Source organism: Callionymus lyra, chromosome 18, assembly GCF_982586985.1.
Source record: "Callionymus lyra chromosome 18, fCalLyr1.hap1.1, whole genome shotgun sequence".
Classification (NCBI taxonomy): domain Eukaryota; kingdom Metazoa; phylum Chordata; class Actinopteri; order Syngnathiformes; family Callionymidae; genus Callionymus; species Callionymus lyra.
In genome coordinates, this window is record NC_141835.1 from 19,358,299 (window position 1) to 19,375,298 (window position 17,000).

Below are 17,000 nucleotides of genomic sequence, written 5' to 3' on the forward strand. Positions count from 1 at the left end.
TGTGAAAATAATTCATTGTTAGTTGTATGTATCCTACGTAAGGTTTAACTCTTAAAATGGATGATTCCAGAGCATCCAGAAGATAAAAACCCAAGGTAAAAATGGCACCATTGTATTCTTATAGGGGTTTAAATAAGCCTCAGTTTTACTCCCCGGAAACGTCTCATTTAGGAGAAAGACTGTCCACAAGAAACTGTGTTTTATGTATAAAAAAACCCCAACATATAACGAGTTGTTTACTGACTACAACATGACAAGCTCGTTTGAAATAGCAAACTAACAAGCTGCATTTCCTGCAGGCCGTCCCTGCACCCCTTACTGCGACCTAGTTAACGTGCAGGAGGTGTGTGCAAGGTGCGACGAGGGGGGGCTAAACAGTGCAGAATATATGTATATAAGACAACGCACCAGTGGCTTGAATCTTGAGGAGTCTCAGACAAAGTTTTTTTTTGTCAAAGAGAAAGTGGACTTCGTGGGGAAAGCAGAAAGACCTTTGACTCTCTTTGGGATCCTATGTCTTTGATAAGCAGGTGAGATGATTTTTATCTTGTATTCATCAACTATCTTCCTCAATAGACTTGTAAGTACAATGTTTCACTGGAAAATAAGAACAAAATTAGTCAATTAGAGACGCTTTATACATGCGTTTCCAGTTGTCCCCATTTCTAATTGAGAAACTTTTCTTTCCCTCCAGTATGCTGCATTCACCTGCCTGGCAATCCACGTCTCTGCTATTGCTCACTTCCATTTGGATCGCCAGGACTTCCTGCTTCCCACAGCCCCGACTTTCTTTCAGGTGGTCTTCATAAGTACTTTTCTATTCGATTCAATTGATCATTTTGACTAATGTGTATCTTGTGTGTTATGCGATTTGTTTGCATTATTATTTATAACACAATACCTTGCCTCACACATATATCTGTGAACATCTATTTCATTCTTCACAATATTTTAAAATTAATATGATTTCTAATCACTGGTTCAAATTTGATTTATTGGTGTCGTTTTGGAATAATATTAAAATGGTTTTGTTTTTTGGTGGACACTACTAAACCTCACTTCTAAGGGAACTTTTTTTTTTTTTTTTTCATCAGATGTACTGTAAGGTGATATTAAAACTCTTTATTATGTTGATGGATCAATATGTCCATATTTTTGCATCTTTGTAGTATTTCTTTCATATTTTGTTTCATTCATATTGACTTGTCCAGATTGAAAAAGAGCAGTCGGGAGAAAACGTCTTATAAAACAGGTTAGTTTAAGACACTTAGATTGGGATTTCATTCTCTCTAAGTCATTAGTCTTTTTAGTAAAGAGTGAAGGACTTCTATGAAAACCACATTTGTAGCGTCACGTCAGGAGAATACAGACACAAATATGTTTTATCCCAAATTAAAAATAAATAAACCTGGTTAGCTTTGACATTCCTTTGTTCCAGCATGAACAGATATTTTTGAGTCTCCTCCGTTACTGCTCGCTTCTTTAGAATATATTTTTACTCAGCATTCAAAAAACATAAAAAATATATATAACTTTTGTTTATTTCCATCTAATTCACCTCCATCTTCTATGGTTGCCGGGGTCACTTCCAGCTTGAAGAAGAGCTGGATGTGATTACAGCTATAGGTGAAGCCATTATTGTGTCATAATGGACTCCGATCTCATAACCCCTTGTTCGCTTGGATTTCAGACGGGGGAGAACATTATAAAGAAATAACTTAAAAACTCATAACTCATTACTTAATACAACACAGCACTTTGTTGTTCATCTACTTCAAAAATAAAGCTCTTGACCATCAGTTTAGCAATTATTCAAATGTATCCGTTGTTCTATGTATAGCATGTACGTTTGACTTTGCTTGGTTTCTCTCAGTTCTTCCGATTTCCGAAACACAGAGCAGAAAAAAAATGGTTGGAGTCTGGACCTCCCGTCCATGTCCCTCCATAACTGGAGCATTAAGATGATGTCACAGCCAAGTATCGACACAACAGCCATCAGTAACTTCAAACCCGGGCTCATGAGGGAGGCCTGGCCCTTTCCTCCAGATAGTACAAAAGACAGGTAGGTCATTCAAAATGACTCGGTGAATTCATTACATCATCTGACGCTTTACCTGTCTGTCCAGCTTGGAGAGAGGCTGGTCTTCTGATTGGTCGCCTCCATCTGTGGGGATGGTGAAGAGGAACATGGTGGTGGCTGACGACGCTGCCTTCAGAGAGAAGAGCAAACTGCTCACCTCACTGGAGAGACAGAAATGGCTCAACTCCTACATGCAGAAACTTCTTGTGGTGAAATCTCAGTGAGACCTTGTTGACAAATGTTGTTTTGCTCAATATTTCTTCTGCTTCAAGATATAAAAAAAAATACAAAGAAATGATGATTGTTACATTTTCACTGAAACTGGAAAATGAACATGATTGTCTGTGGATATGGTGCCTACAGTACAACCGCCATCTTGGTACAGGTTAAGCAGACACCGTAGTTCACATACAGTGGATATAAAAGTACAAAACTGTACAAAGAGATTCAAAAACAAACTCAACTTTCTAAATTAACAAGTAATAGTTTGAATAAAATGTTGCACATTCAATTTAAAAGTCTATAACAAATACAACATGTCTGTGGGTAGAACATTTTTATGAATTTCTTATTGGAAAATATACACATCTTTGTTGTACAATACTGTATTAAATTTCTGTTTTTGCTTTTATGGTTTAGATTTCAATAAAGTGTGTTCAGAATATCTTTTAAATTTACAATTAACATGCAAATATTTACAGCGTTTGTTCATCTTTGTGTTGCATTTAAACTTCCGGCCCCTAGATGGTGGAAGTCATTATGTCCTCTGCCGATAAAGGAACAGTGAAACTAGGTGAGAGCCCGGAGATGACTGGGGACAAGAGGATACTCCAGCAGCTTTTAAAGGGGATATTTGGACATATTTCGATTTCATAACAAATGGAAAAGGTTATGACTTGGTCAAGAGTCATGTGGTCGGTAAATATAGAGTTAATAGAGTTAAGTACTAATACTACAAATATATCCTTGTTACTATAGCATAGCAATATAGCAACCAATCCTGCCTGCCAACTCATTCTATGTGGCCCACCTGATAGATTTATTAAAAATCAAAGCAGATTTACTTTAATGTTGAAACAGTAAACTGTAGAGATAAAAGTTTAAGATGAAATATGAAACATAAATTATGGATTTAAAAAAATTATACATATAATTCCAATAAGAGTAAAACTGATGATGAATGTGTTAGTGTTTTATAGAGATATATTTGTTTCTTTATTAATCACATGAAAAAAAATAATCAAGAATTACATTTTTAATTACAAAATATAATTACTATTTGATTGAAGCAACATTTAATAAAAAAAATCTACCATAGAAATATTGTAATATTTCCAATGGTTGACATTCCATTTATCGCAAGGTTTGTGTTCTGAAAAAAAAAACATGCATAAAACAGAATCTGGTAAGTAGTAACCACTTACATTTTCTCTTGTTTTAAATTACCATAAGTAAGGTGGGGGTAGTTACAGTATGTGCATTATACATTTATTAATGTGAAAGACTGCAATAGGCCACTGTACACAAACCCAATGTGTTAAATTTCTAGCAGACCTTGCGATGCTTAAAATACCCTTTAACTAGAAGCCTTTTTCATTATGTACGTGTTATGAGGTTAGACCATTACATCACCTCTTGATGATATTAATACGAAATACATTTAATAATCAAAATTCAGCCCGTTTTATGGATCACCTTTTATAGTCGTCAAAAGTTCAGATTAACTCGTGCTCGTATGTCGACTCTCCAGCACTGATGAGGATCTAGGGTGGTATCAACACCAGTCCCTCCAACCTGCCCATCATGTCCTGCAGATGTGTCCTGGTGCGCTGTCTTTGTCTGTCCCTCGACTCCAACAGTCGTGTCTCCAGATCGGCAAGACTAAGCCTAATCTCTGAGGCTGGAATAACTTGCAAACCTACAGCAGTCGAGGCCTCAGCTGTGAGACTGCTGTGTCTGCTGGAAGCCTCTGCCTGTAGCCTAGCTCTGTAGGTCTGGAAGAGTACAGGTCCTGATCTTTCGTTCGCGAGAACAGATGTGGCTTCTGAGAAATCCTGGGAATGAAGATGAGTTATTAAGTATGATTGCAAGTTAACCAAGATCACCATTACTATTTTATGAACTATTAACCTTCAGAATAAGCATGGCCTGGAACAATGGGACACATTGTAAATGGTAAAAAAATAAATATAAGTTGTGATCACTTCTTTTTCCAAGTGACATGTTGGTGAAATGTGCTTCATCACCTGCGATGTTGTCAGCAACTGAGGCTCCTGGTAACCATGGTGACGGGTCAATGCATTCCTATTCGCTGCATGTGTTTGTACCTCCAAACTTGGATCTTTCTGATGGCAGTCCACAACGCTGTCCTACGGGTACAAATGTTAAAACAGGGTAAGGGTTACATGTTTTAGTTCGGAAGAGTTTTTTGTCTGGTCGTTTCAACAACTCACCATCCACGTCCAGAAAACGTTCTCCCCTGATTTCCATTCCAAATAGGCTTGGAAAAGCTCACACAGATCTGACGTCACAGCACAATCCTGCCAGAAAAACATCATAATTATGAAGAAAAATATTACATTATGACAGAAGTATTTTAGAAAATGCTTTCCACAATTTTCCTCTACCTTTTTCAGAGTAGACGCATGAGCTGATGAAGACGCACATTGAAAACTGGAACTCTGACTGGCTGAGAGGACCTAAGAAACAACAAAACAAACAAATGATGTTCAGTTGCTAGTGTTATAAAAATATAGATATGGTGATATATCATATTTTTTCCTCAAAATTGAATATTTGGCCTGCAAATCATATATTATGTTACCGTAATTTTTTTTTTTTACAGTTAAGAAATGTGTTTTTACAATTAACATGCGAATATTCACGCCGTTTATCATTTTTTTTTTGCAATTAAACATCCTGTCGCTAGATTGCAGCAGTCTTTACGTGTACCACAGCTATCTGAACATGAACTTCTGGTGTTGACTGAGGACGAGAGGATACATTAGTCTCCAGCAGCTTTTTTAAGAAAGCGTTTTGGCATACTTTTGGTTTAAAAACAAATAAAAGCAGTAACGAATTTGTAAAGCGTGCTTAAATTCAACAAAACCAGAGTCGAGACATTTCACGATATACTGTATCGTGATATGTATCGTACTACCAGGTTCTTGACAATAGAGGAGCAGAGAACGTCGTCGTCTTAGGTTGGAAGTCTAGTTGACTCAATTTTGAACCTCTAGAATGAGAACCTTCATGGACATATTTTGCTTTGACAGTTTTATTTTGCTGAGACTAATATCAAGGTTAGAGATGTTTACAAAATAAAACACACATGTCAATAAATTTAATTAAATAGCAACAAGTATGAAAACAAACACTGAAAAAAGGAACCAATTTAGTGCCTATATTGTAGATCCCAAGAAGATAAACCCACATTGATAACTTACAGCGTGAAGTATGCTAGCATGCTCCTCTATCATCGATAACAGGATCCGTCCCTGGTTCTTTAAAGATCCAACAAGCCAATTGAGTTTCCTTAGCGAGTCACAGTTCACTCCGGCATTGATTTGAGAGTTCACCTGACAAGGAAACGATGAAGAAGTTAGGATCTCACAGTTGGCAATGAATCGTTGTTTGGAGCCGAGCTTACGCAGGGAATTGTTTGTAGAGTTGTGTCCAGCTTCAGGACTCGTTTAGTCATCAGCCTCTCTGGCATTTCCATCGCAAGCAGCCAGCCCAGAGCCAGCAGAAGATCTCTGCTGGAGGGCCGTCCAACCTCCTCCTCATGCACCCAGTTGGCATGGTAACCAGCCTGCCTAAGACATGTCGACAGTTGCTTTCTACTTTCTGGAAGAACAAAAACAGAAATTGCATAATTCCTGGACTATAACTGCTACTTTTGGAAAGAGAGGAAAAATCAATAGAGTTCATTCGAGTTTTAATTTCAAACACCAGGGAAAAGGTTTCTATCGACCCTCAATCAAGTCCTTTTCTCACAGAGAAAACCAGGGTCTTGCTGGAAAACTTTGAGGAAGTCAAACCATCTAAAACTGAAAATCAAACTTTAAACACTGACTAGTGAAAACACTTCTTGTAAGATTGTCCCATTGTGGAAAGTTTGTAAACAACGACGGTTTTTGTACACAAGGCTCCAGTGAACATCGGTTTATGTCCATTAGAAACATGCAGGTTAAATACAACCAATTCGACAAATTGCCCCAAAAGTTCATTATCATAGAGGAAAAACGTCATAAAATCAGATAATACGAAGTTAAATTTCACCACTATTTACCTTCTTTGCAGGATTCAGGGGTTATATTTGAAGATGTCTGAAAAATATCTAGCAGCAGCTTAAAAAGTGGTTCTTCCTGAAATAAAAATACAAAATGGATTACGACCTGAAAATGTTACCCTCTGGGGGTCCTAAAGAGATACTTTCTGGCTCAAAATGACTGCCATGAACTGCTCCGCGTCTGGACTAACACAGATTTTTTTCTCGTTGGCCTAATTTCAAAAACATTGTTCACCACTGGCTCATTATTAATTCTTCGTCTCATTCCAAGAAAGGTTTTAAACTAAATTAAAGCTCTTTGGATCAAATATTAGGCTTTTGAGGACGATTATACTAGCACCCTTTCAAGTCCATGCAAGCATTAGGGACAATACATTTTTTTTAACTAAATCACATGGCATTGGCATTTTCCATTTAAAACATTTTTCATGATTTTGTTTCTTAAATAAATCCTTGGGCAACACCAGGTACTTGTACTAGTAGTTGCTGTGTTTTTATTGATTTTTAATTTTTACTTCGTTGTAAACAAGATAAAGCATGCATCTTTTACATACTTAATCGTGCAAACAATAAACGAAATATGAATAATTTGAATCTTCAAATACAAAAAAAGGCAATTTAAAAACCTTCACTTAAATCGGCTTTTTAAAAAGACAACGACTGCCAGAGGAGCCCTGAACACTTAATTAACAAATATATGTATAATGTTGTGATTGTTTCACAGGTTTCTCCATTCTCTTAATGTAATAAGTAATCCATCTCCATCTCAATATAAATTGTACACTCTATATTAAAACATTTTTTATTTAGGTCATTTCTCGGTTTGCATTATATGTGTCGTTTACTTTCAATACACCGTTTTCTTAAGTGACCACAGACAGCAGATGACTACATTCAAACTGTTGCAGGAACCAAGATTTTAAGGGGCCAACTTTGTCACACACCAGAAATGTTCTATTTGTTGTTTCGGGTCGATATATTGGGTCCTTAATTCTACTTACCATTATCGAAACTGTTGTTTCTGCAATTTAGAGTGAAGGACATCTTTAAATTAAAAAGTATTTTTGCTCGGCATGATGGTATCAGCAGTAATTCTGATCTTAAATGTACCAAATTTGTATATATTGAAGACTCACACAAAAATATTAGAGATTCACAAAGGATGTACATTTCAAGATTAATGTATCTGTTCTATGAAAAACAGCACCTGGGTCATGATAAAATAAGACTATTTTAATAAGAGTTTAAGTTGTCACTGAATAAAAAAGAAAATTAATTGAATATTATCACATTTTACTTGACACTTGAGAATTTGTATGCATAGTTGAACCTCTAAGTAAAGTGACATTGCTTGTATCTGTTTTTCCTTAATCAACTATAGTCTTACTACAACTGTATAGTGTCTTGAGATAACTTGATAACTTGTTATGATAAGACACTTTAAATACAATTGAATTGAAAAACTCAATTGAATAGATGCCTGCAAGGCTTAGATGTGCGTTTCAGCTCCTTTAAGGATAATTATTTAGGATTATTTCAAACACATTAGGAGGTTTTTATTAATTAAAAAAAAAATACTTATGGTAAATTCTGCCCATCTTGTGTTGTGATCACACCAAAGCGATTAGTACAAATTCAATATAGTCAAACAAAACAAAACCTGAAATAATAATTCCATGGATTAATGTAATGAGAATTGTAAGATATTACTTATTGAATTCAGCCAGAAAATTATATATACACACATATATATATATAGTATATTACAAAAACACATCAAGTTGTAACACCTGCTGATGACAAGCAGTATTTATCTTACCCATTTCAACTAAATAACGCCTCAATGCAGTGTTTAGTTTGTATAAGAGTAAAACTAGAAATCGAACTATATTTGTATGTACTTTATATGTCGAGCCCAACAGCATTCAGTGCGAAGTAAAGCTGATATTCTCAAGGTACTTCAAGGTTTTATTCAAGGTACTTCTTGTTAAAAAATGCGCTATAATATATCATAATCTTAACATTCCAGGGAGAGTTTACTATCTCGTTTATACATTTTGATTCGAATTTTAAAAAAAAACACTCACCGCGGCGACATCCCCGAACTTTGCTCGCCTGAAAATGTCTGCTGCTGGGACGGAGGTGAGTCCAGCAGCGACCAACAGTCTGCAAAGAGCCGCAATAACGCGCTTTACTTCCAGACTCACAGAAGCCTTTCTACCCTGCATTATCTTATCAAAAACAACAAAACATTACGCACGAAACCCGCTCGAATTCAAGGTAATATGGTTGGTTTTATTTTCGCGGGGAGTTAAACAACTTCCGGGGTCACGATAGTTTCTAAGGAAGTGAATGGGAGACTAAAGGCTGACGTCATTCTTGACCAGACACATATTTCCAGTTTAAGACAGCACGGATAAGTTTACGCAAGAATATTATATATATATATAAAAATGTCATTATTATGGCCTGGCTATTTTACCATAATATGTTTTCCAATAAATGTATGTTTTTGAAAGTGCCACACGTAGAAACAAAATTAATCCTATCCTATATTCAAAGGAGGTTTATCAGCTTATTCCGACTGAGAACCATGGACTAAGAGGTGCTGTCCCAGTGGTCGCTATAGACACATGAAGGTATCGGCCAGTGCGCATGTCTTTGTGAATCCTTCACACAGACAGTGACCACATTTCCCTCCAAACGTTCACACTCAGGCTTTCATACTTTATTGTGATCCATTTGAAAAAAAGGTTTTACAAAAAGGTAACATTCGATTTTTACACCAATTCATTAAAAAAAAAAAGAAAATCATTTAAAATATTTTGATACATTGAAACGGGGTAACTAAGCGATGGCTTCTATCAACACATGGAAACAGGAGAATATACACGTAAATGAACATGAAGACAAACGGAGGTCATTAAATCAAATAAACACATGATTGTTTTTATCATCTTAATTATTGCAGAAACTAATTTGTCTTGAGATCGACTGGAATGTTCCATTGATTTACTGGATCGTTTTCAAAGCAGGGTGAAAAAAAACAAGTAAAAATGTTCTGACATTGCAAGAGAAAAATTTCTCAAAATGATTTGCATCCTTTTTTTTAAACTAGTAATTTTGGTAAAGTTAATTTTGGATGAGACTAGTGACGCAGATTCACCTCAATTGATCATTTAAACGCTTAAAAAAATTTAAATAAATGAAACAAACTTAAGATACATGATTAAAAGTCCACCACAAGTTCAGGACACCAACAATGGCCAAGAAAGATTGCCACCACTAAAATAAAAAGTAGTTTGTGTGGATTCTAAACAAAAAAAAAAGACACTCTGGATCCTTTCGTTATACCAATGGATTTCCCAAAACCTGTGAACAAGTCTTGAATTTTGAACATTATGTCCATTCCAGGTGACAGTTCTTTAAAAAAACGTCCATCATTACATCATCACAAGTGTCGCGTGTGTTCCACAAACACGTGTGTCGTTACAGTTACATCGTCAAAGCTTAAAAAACACATGCACCTCCAGCAATTTATACAAGAGTATGATACAAAATAAGGCATTTCATTGTGTTGAGTGTTTCTTTGTGTCAGTGGGTGTGTGCGTGTTTGTGTGTGTGTACATTGCGACCACGTATTAATGTTAATATTTTTGCTGGCCTATAAAAAGACTGCAAAAAACGAAGTCATGACAACTTTTACTTAAAATATATATATTTGTCATATATATTTACGTATATATTCATATGTAAAAAAAAAGAAAAAAAAAAAAAACTAAAATAAAGAAGCCGAGAAGTCTCTTGAGGTTCTCACAATTCCCCTGCCCTCTCCCACTCACTCCATCACCTCACTGGGCGCCACGGTGACCAGCTGCAGCGGGATGTCCTGGTTGGCTACGAGGTCGTGGGTGGTGGTGGTCTGGAGGATCAGCGTGGTCCCGTCTGCGGTGATGAGGGTGTCGGTGGGTGTCTGTGCCGCGGCCAGGACCTTTTTGTTCGTGTGAGTCTTTATGTGTTTGGCCAAGTGGTCGCTTCGCATGAACCGTTTCGAACATTCGTGACACACAAACTTCTTCTCGCCTGCAAGGAGAGTGAGACGACAGCTGAGGATTAATAACAAAACTACACCAAAGTGCAGATTTAACGTGTGAATCATCTTTCCATTAGTCTAAATATTATTTAATCATAGTAAAATTGCTAATCAGGATGCAATTAACCATAAAAATGAACATTATAAACGCCCCATGAATACAATTGATTTAGTCACTAGATGGTGCCATTTAGCAATAACACGGTTTAAGTCATTTTTCATTCCACCAAAATCCCTGTGTGATTTGATATTAATTTACTTCATTTAAGTTATCTTACTTAAGCTTTGTGTTTTTTGTTAGAGATTTGATCTGACTGCTTCATGAGAAGTGAAAATGCACTTTGTTTAAAAGAGATTACTGTATTTTATTGAATTAATCCTTCTATTCAATTCACAGCATTTCATTTTTATATTTTGTAATAAACATCACAATAAATTACAGTGTTGTGTTCACAACGTAGGGAATAAAGTCTTCTGATCCGGATTTCTTTTGACATCCTGACAAGCAAAAGAATTCACACAAATATTGAAAAACATTGAAATTAAATGGTTTTAAATTCCTGCACTGAACTGTCATGAATCAGTGTGACCTGAACTAAAACTAACCCTTCACACATTTTCATGTCAGATATTTTAAGATGATTAAATTACACGTAGCAGTAGCAGTGCTGATTTCGACAGAAAAAAGCAGAACTAGTTAGTTCAATCCTCTTTAGTGGCCACACTTCCCTCCAAACAACAAACCTTTGATTTCTTCATCAAATTGCGGAGGAGATTATGACAGAAAAACATTGAATGTTCTTAAATACATTTTAATTGCTATACTGTATGAAAAATGACAAATATTGGGATTTCTTGTTAAAGTTAAAGTCTGCACTGGTGGTTTAACGATGTCTGAGGAAGACGTGTTGGCAGTCACTGGCTAATGCTGCTACTTTAAAAAGGTGACATTCATGGAATATTTGAATCAGGACTTTCTCTGAGCTGCAGCCACAGTGGTCCACTCACCTGTGTGTGTCCTCCGGTGTCTCTGCAGCTCGTCACTCCTGGTGAATTTCTTCCCGCAGTACATCCAGTTGCAGACGAACGGCCTCTCGCCACTGTGCCAGCGCAGGTGGGCTCGAAGGTGAGACGTCTTCCCGTAGACTTTCCCGCATCCTGCGATGTGGCAAATGTGCTGCTTCTTCTTGCCAAGGCCGGAACCTCTGTAAGGCGTTCCACAGAGAGGTCAGCTACAGGTCACTGCTACTTTGTGTGTATCGTCATCGTCATCATCATCATCATCATCATCATCATCATCATCATCATCGTCGTCGTCGTACCTTCCTCCCGACTCCTTACAGTTGGGGCAGGTGCAGGCCACTCTGCGCAGCCGCTTCCCCTCGCCGCCCATCGTGTCCATGTCGTCGTCCGCCATCTGAGCTCGGAGATTGTTCAGGTCGCTGGGATTCAGCGTGGAGTCTCCGGTCAGCTGCCACTCTTCCGAATCCGGCTCTTCTTTGATATGAATACCTGCAGGGGTGATGACAGTGTGAGGGACGCTGGACAGTGGCGTGAAGAAGGAGGAGGCGAGTCTGGTACCTGATGGACTGCTCTCGTCTTCAACCTGTGTGAACTGGACTCCACCTTGTGCGCCGGTGTTCACCGTTACCGTTTGCAAGTTTGGAAGACCAGCCTGGCCTAGAGGGAGGGTTTGGACGGGGGCTAAGGTCAGCTGCTGACCTTGACCCTGAGGCAGCTGAAGCCCCTGAACACCCTGAATCTAGAAGAAGAACGGAATAAGGTGTAAGAGGGCAGGGAAGACAAAGTCTCTCCCGGGACTCACCTGGAAGGTCTGCCACTGGATCTGTCCGGTCGGAGACACCGTCTGGGCCTGGAAGAGGAAGGTCCCGGAGTTGACCATCTGGACACTCTGTAGTGCCTGACCCGTCATGTCCTGGCCGCCTGCCACCTGGGCCTGGCCGTCCCCGGAGAGCTGCAGGATGGGCTGTGAGATGGTGTTGGAGTTTGAGGAGGACACCTGATCAACCAGACATTTTGTTTCCGTTTCACATTGTGTGCTCGTGTGTGTCCGGGTATGTACTCACTTTTAGTGTTTGAATATCAGAATTAGTTGGAGATCAGTGTCAAAGTTTTTCTTCAATTTTTCTAGAGATTGGCTTTTTGACTTTGTATTAATTATAGTCACTAAATTATAGTGATACTTTATTTAAATCAACAAATGATCACGCTTCTGTTGGACAGAATTTTGTCTTAGTAGCTTGGTGAAAAGTTGATAGCAAGGCCAGAGAAATGTGGATAAACGTTTGAGTGGAAAAAAAACGTAATTTCCGACTGTTTAATGTTTTAAATAAACACATTTCCTCTTTTCTTGTACATTTTTGTTCAAGGAAGATTATTACAATAAATAGAAAATAATTTACAATAATCTGGTTTAAATTCTTATTTATTTGAAAGTTGTTTTTATTTCAACCCAAAGACCAGAATAAAGAAAAATCCAACAACACAAATTGGGATCTGCAAACATATATAACAATTAGGTAGATCTATCCCCTCTTATAGCTAAATTAATTTTTGAAGAGAAACTATAGAAACTACTAAAGTTAAGCTCAGAAAAGAGCAATTCATTAAACAGCTTAAAATATTCCAGATTGAAAGATAAAATAGGAATAAACCACTTTAAAATACTTTGGGAATGTAGGATTTGAATGACACGAGGAAATTAATGCTACTCATTGCCTGCAGGATTTGAATTTGAATTAATGGAACAATAATGACCAAAAAATAAAATAAGCAACATAAAAAGTAACGTAAAATTTCAAGTACTCAAACTTGTTCAGGCTTTTCCTTGATTTTCTGGAACTCCTGTTGTGTTATCAGTTTTATCTTGATCTTTAAAATATATACTTTATTGAATATCGTTTTGATTGTTTAAGTGCTTTGTGACCCTGGTCTGGAAAAGCGCTAAATAAAAATGACTTACTTACTTATAGGCAAGAAAGAGTGTTTGACCAAGCGATAAAAAAACTATGCGTGAAGCGACATGTAAGGTGATTAAAGTGAAATTCAGATGTGCCAAATAAAAAGACAGAAGTGAAATAACAATAATAACTTTGTCTTCTACTTTATCTTGCCACGGTTGATTGTTACTGTGTTCAATATTCCGGTTCATTTCATATCATCGATGTTGACTCACCTGGATTTGCTGCAGGTTGTGATGGGAGTTAAAATTGTCTGTGGAGGGGTCCGACACGCCTGCAGACACAGCGGTAGCCTGGGTCAAGACTCCTGTGCCGTCAATAGTCTCTGGCAGGTGGGGCACGATGGACGAGTTGGTGGTGGTTGGCACGTACAGCTCCTGATTGGTGCTCGAGTCACTGACGGCTACTAGAGACTGTTTGGTGCCGTTGTCTTGACCCTGACTCTCTAGGCTCTGCCCGCTCATGATCAGCTGACCTTCTGGCGTCACCCCCGTCGCTATGGGAACAGTGTGTGCCCCCGTCAATCCCAGCGACTCCAGGTCGACGCTGTTGATGGGCACGAAGGTGATGTTGCCGGGGAGACCCACGGTGCTGTTGTAGGCCGAGCCCGGAGCCAGCGGGATGGATTGCACCTGGCCCGCTTGCGAGAGAAGGTCTGTGGTCGTCGTGGTGGCGCAGCTGATCCCGATGCTGCCCTGGCTGCCATCCTGAAGGAGTTGGATCTGTCCCGTGCCGTCATCCAGGCCCTGCGTTGTGAATCCTGCGAGCGTTCCGTCTGCATTTTGGATTTGCGGGATGACCTGTGACACAAACTACGTCACAAACATGCCACGGCGGTTAAGGGAGATCATCTGCTCGTACCTGGTACTGAATTCCTGACACTCCGTTGACAGTGGCCTGGTCACCGGATGCTGTGACATAGATGGGCTCGTTGGGAAGACTCCCGAGAGGAAGCACGTACTGCCCGTTTGACGTGACGATGCCAGAGTTTTGAATGTGAACGACTCCCTGATCATCCTTGCCAGACGAAACGGGAGTCAACACTTCCCATCGGTCCGATCCCGTCAGCTGGATGGAGGACATGTCTGTGGTCTGAAAGGAAAACATAAGACAGCAGATTAGCACAGATCCATCTTAAAGAAAGGAAGGTTAGAAGTAAACTCTGAACCTCTGTCTCACATCACTGTGGTCAGAGAAAACAGTGCAACAAAGTATGTGCTGCTAGCTGTTTACACCAAGAAGGATGCAGGATCAATTACAACTTGAGAAAGCCTACGTGCTTCCTGTGTGGAGGTTGTATGTTCCTCCTCGCTTGAAGGCACTCTAGTGAGTACTCTAAATTGTCTGAGCTGTGCGAGAATGGTCTTTTAGTGCCCTGTGAGGCAACCTGTCACAGGGTTGAATGAATGAATGAATCACAGGAAGGCGTTAAGGCATTACACATGTGCGTTTAACAGACACGAAAGAAATCCATCAAAAAAGTATTTAAAGTATTGGCAGCTCTCCTCTTCACATCTTACATCTTACGTTCCCCCTTTTCTGGTCTCTTTATGTTGTAAAAATGGATCAGAAATCAATGTTTCGTACGTTAAACTTTGTAAATATAGAATAGAAATAATAATATAAACAGAAGTACAAGTGCATAAAGTTAAGACATGGAATTTAACATACAAATTAACTATTTGTGGGTTAAATTACGGTGATTGTAAGCGCAAAACTGGATATCACAAGCCAAAACCTTACGTTCCAACTTTATGGTCTGATAAAGAAAAATACAAGCATTCCTACTTTAGTGTACAGTGTGGTGCCATCCACCATGTAGACCTGAGCAGTGGTCAATTCTTGTGGAGAGGTTGCAGGATGGGGGGGGGGATCTTTGGCAAATTCCATTCACATTTTGATGTTTAATGTTTTTGTGCGTTTTCCATTGTAAGTTGAAAATAGTCAACTAAACTATATTATCAAAAGCTATGTATATCAATTTTAGAGTCAGTCGCTTTGCTCTGACTGCACTCATAAAAAAATACAATAAATGGAGGGCCACATAATATGCCACGGGTCAAATTGGAGAGCCCTGTTCTCGACCGTTTTGGACCATGACCAAAGATTAAATCGTGGTTAAAAGTCAAACAACAATGCCTTCTTCCATGTAGATCAAAAAGCAGTAATTGCTGCATCAATAGCCAGCAGCTACATGCTAGCAGCGACGGAGATAACAAGCACAGTAATGGTGGAGAGCAGCGGTGGGGGATGGGTGACTTTTTTCCCTTTACAACTGATCGCTACACTTTCTCGTTCTGGTCGTGTTCTGCTCCCATTTTAAAACACCTTTAACCGTGGACACGGTATACCGGCGATCCTCCAGCCAGTCGACCCGAGTGACTAACTCCAGCGTCCTCCCCACTATGGGCGGGTTTTCCAGGGGTAGAAGTGGGTGGCCGTTATTGAGGGGAACACAGGAAGTGTACGGCTTTCACCCCATGCCATCAAATTCTTAAAACGTGTGAACTCTGTGCTCTGATCAAAAACTACACTACCCGCATGCGAGAAAGACGAACAAAGAGTCCCGGGATTTACCTGTGTGTCCGTCGATCCGCCGGCTTGCAGGAACTCGCTCTGACTGCTGTCCACGTCCGCGGACGCCATTTCTCCTTGTTACAGAAGCTCTGGCGCTAGCAAGGAGAGACGCGGGGGAAACTCAGCACAACTCTATACTCTTCAACTCCAATGTGCCAGAAAATCCCGCAAAGCATCCCCAACTCTTCAGTCCGAAGGCAGACGACTGCGATTTTTAAACTTTGCGGCGGATATTGCGCGGCGCTTTCGGGGCCCAGCTCGACTGTTTACTTTGTCAACTCCGTTAGCTCCCCCATAGCTAGCCTGTTAGCCGCGGAGCCAAAGATAATAAAAAGACGCAGTAACGCAAACTCACCGCGTCGATGCGCTAAATGTTCACATCCATGGGGTTAATGTTTGCATCCGAGGGGAGAACCGGGTCCACTAAACTCCGAACTTGATTATTTAATCAAAGGCGGCCAGTGTTGATCGGAGAATTCGGGTCGATTTTTTTTCTATTTTGATTGACGGTGCGGGAAACACAAAAAGGCGGGACTTAGCAATTTGCATCACATTACAGGACGTCCCGCCTTTCTTCTCTAAGACGATTGGCCGCGGTGGATATGGAGTACCGCGTGACTGGCTGAGATATCGCCTCGTTGACATGTGATTGGCTTAACGAGGTGTCATTCATTTTCATAGAACTACGTCCTGTTTGTTGACGAAATGGCCCGGAGAAGGAATGCAGACGTTTAATTCTCTGCCGAGAAACGAACTTATGTCGATATAACTAAGTTTGTCTCATACTTTAATGTCCACTGAAACAAAGTAGAACAAAATGTATTGTAAGCTGAGCAAATGCTATTCATTATTACATTTTATTTTAATCAGAATTGCATATCAAACTGTTTTAAAAGTATTTGGCCAATAAAAATAAAAGTGCGTTTTGACACTGTGGACTACTCGTTATTTAAAAATCAAGAATACTACCTAAAGTTT

General features: G+C 39.2%; 3 protein-coding genes across 6 annotated transcripts; 1 reads left to right on the top strand and 2 right to left on the bottom strand.

The window, feature by feature from the left end:
- The first annotated feature begins 447 nt into the window (after positions 1 to 447).
- Positions 448 to 2,304, top strand: pth2 (parathyroid hormone 2). The gene is made up of 4 exons (XM_087780064.1): positions 448 to 530; positions 695 to 796; positions 1,874 to 2,062; positions 2,127 to 2,304. Exons 1-4 carry the CDS (start codon positions 514 to 516, stop codon positions 2,302 to 2,304), a joined length of 486 nt encoding a protein of 161 aa, XP_087636190.1. The 5' UTR covers positions 448 to 513.
- A 1,151-nt stretch (positions 2,305 to 3,455) lies between these two features.
- tedc1 (tubulin epsilon and delta complex 1) lies at positions 3,456 to 8,676 on the bottom strand. The gene is made up of 8 exons (XM_087779939.1): positions 8,459 to 8,676; positions 6,372 to 6,447; positions 5,730 to 5,926; positions 5,527 to 5,658; positions 4,708 to 4,779; positions 4,534 to 4,620; positions 4,327 to 4,449; positions 3,456 to 4,134 (listed from the first exon to the last, which is right to left on the bottom strand). The coding sequence occupies exons 1-8, from the start codon at positions 8,597 to 8,599 to the stop codon at positions 3,844 to 3,846; spliced, it is 1,119 nt and encodes a 372-aa protein (XP_087636065.1). The 5' UTR covers positions 8,600 to 8,676; the 3' UTR covers positions 3,456 to 3,843.
- Positions 8,677 to 9,077: 401 nt separating this feature from the next.
- LOC148060863 (transcription factor Sp3-like) lies at positions 9,078 to 16,561 on the bottom strand. Of its 4 annotated transcripts, none has more exons than XM_087779268.1 (9): positions 16,378 to 16,561; positions 16,023 to 16,117; positions 14,307 to 14,537; positions 13,661 to 14,245; positions 12,290 to 12,439; positions 12,046 to 12,226; positions 11,787 to 11,976; positions 11,473 to 11,669; positions 9,078 to 10,454 (listed from the first exon to the last, which is right to left on the bottom strand). In XM_087779268.1, the coding sequence occupies exons 2-9, from the start codon at positions 16,089 to 16,091 to the stop codon at positions 10,210 to 10,212; spliced, it is 1,848 nt and encodes a 615-aa protein (XP_087635394.1). In that variant the 5' UTR covers positions 16,092 to 16,117; positions 16,378 to 16,561; the 3' UTR covers positions 9,078 to 10,209. The 4 variants fall into 4 exon arrangements, with proteins under 4 accessions (XP_087635394.1, XP_087635392.1, XP_087635393.1 ...); XM_087779266.1 differs by having other exon boundaries at positions 12,290 to 12,484; XM_087779267.1 differs by having other exon boundaries at positions 12,290 to 12,451; positions 16,378 to 16,560.
- Between the last annotated feature and the right edge of the window lie 439 nt (positions 16,562 to 17,000).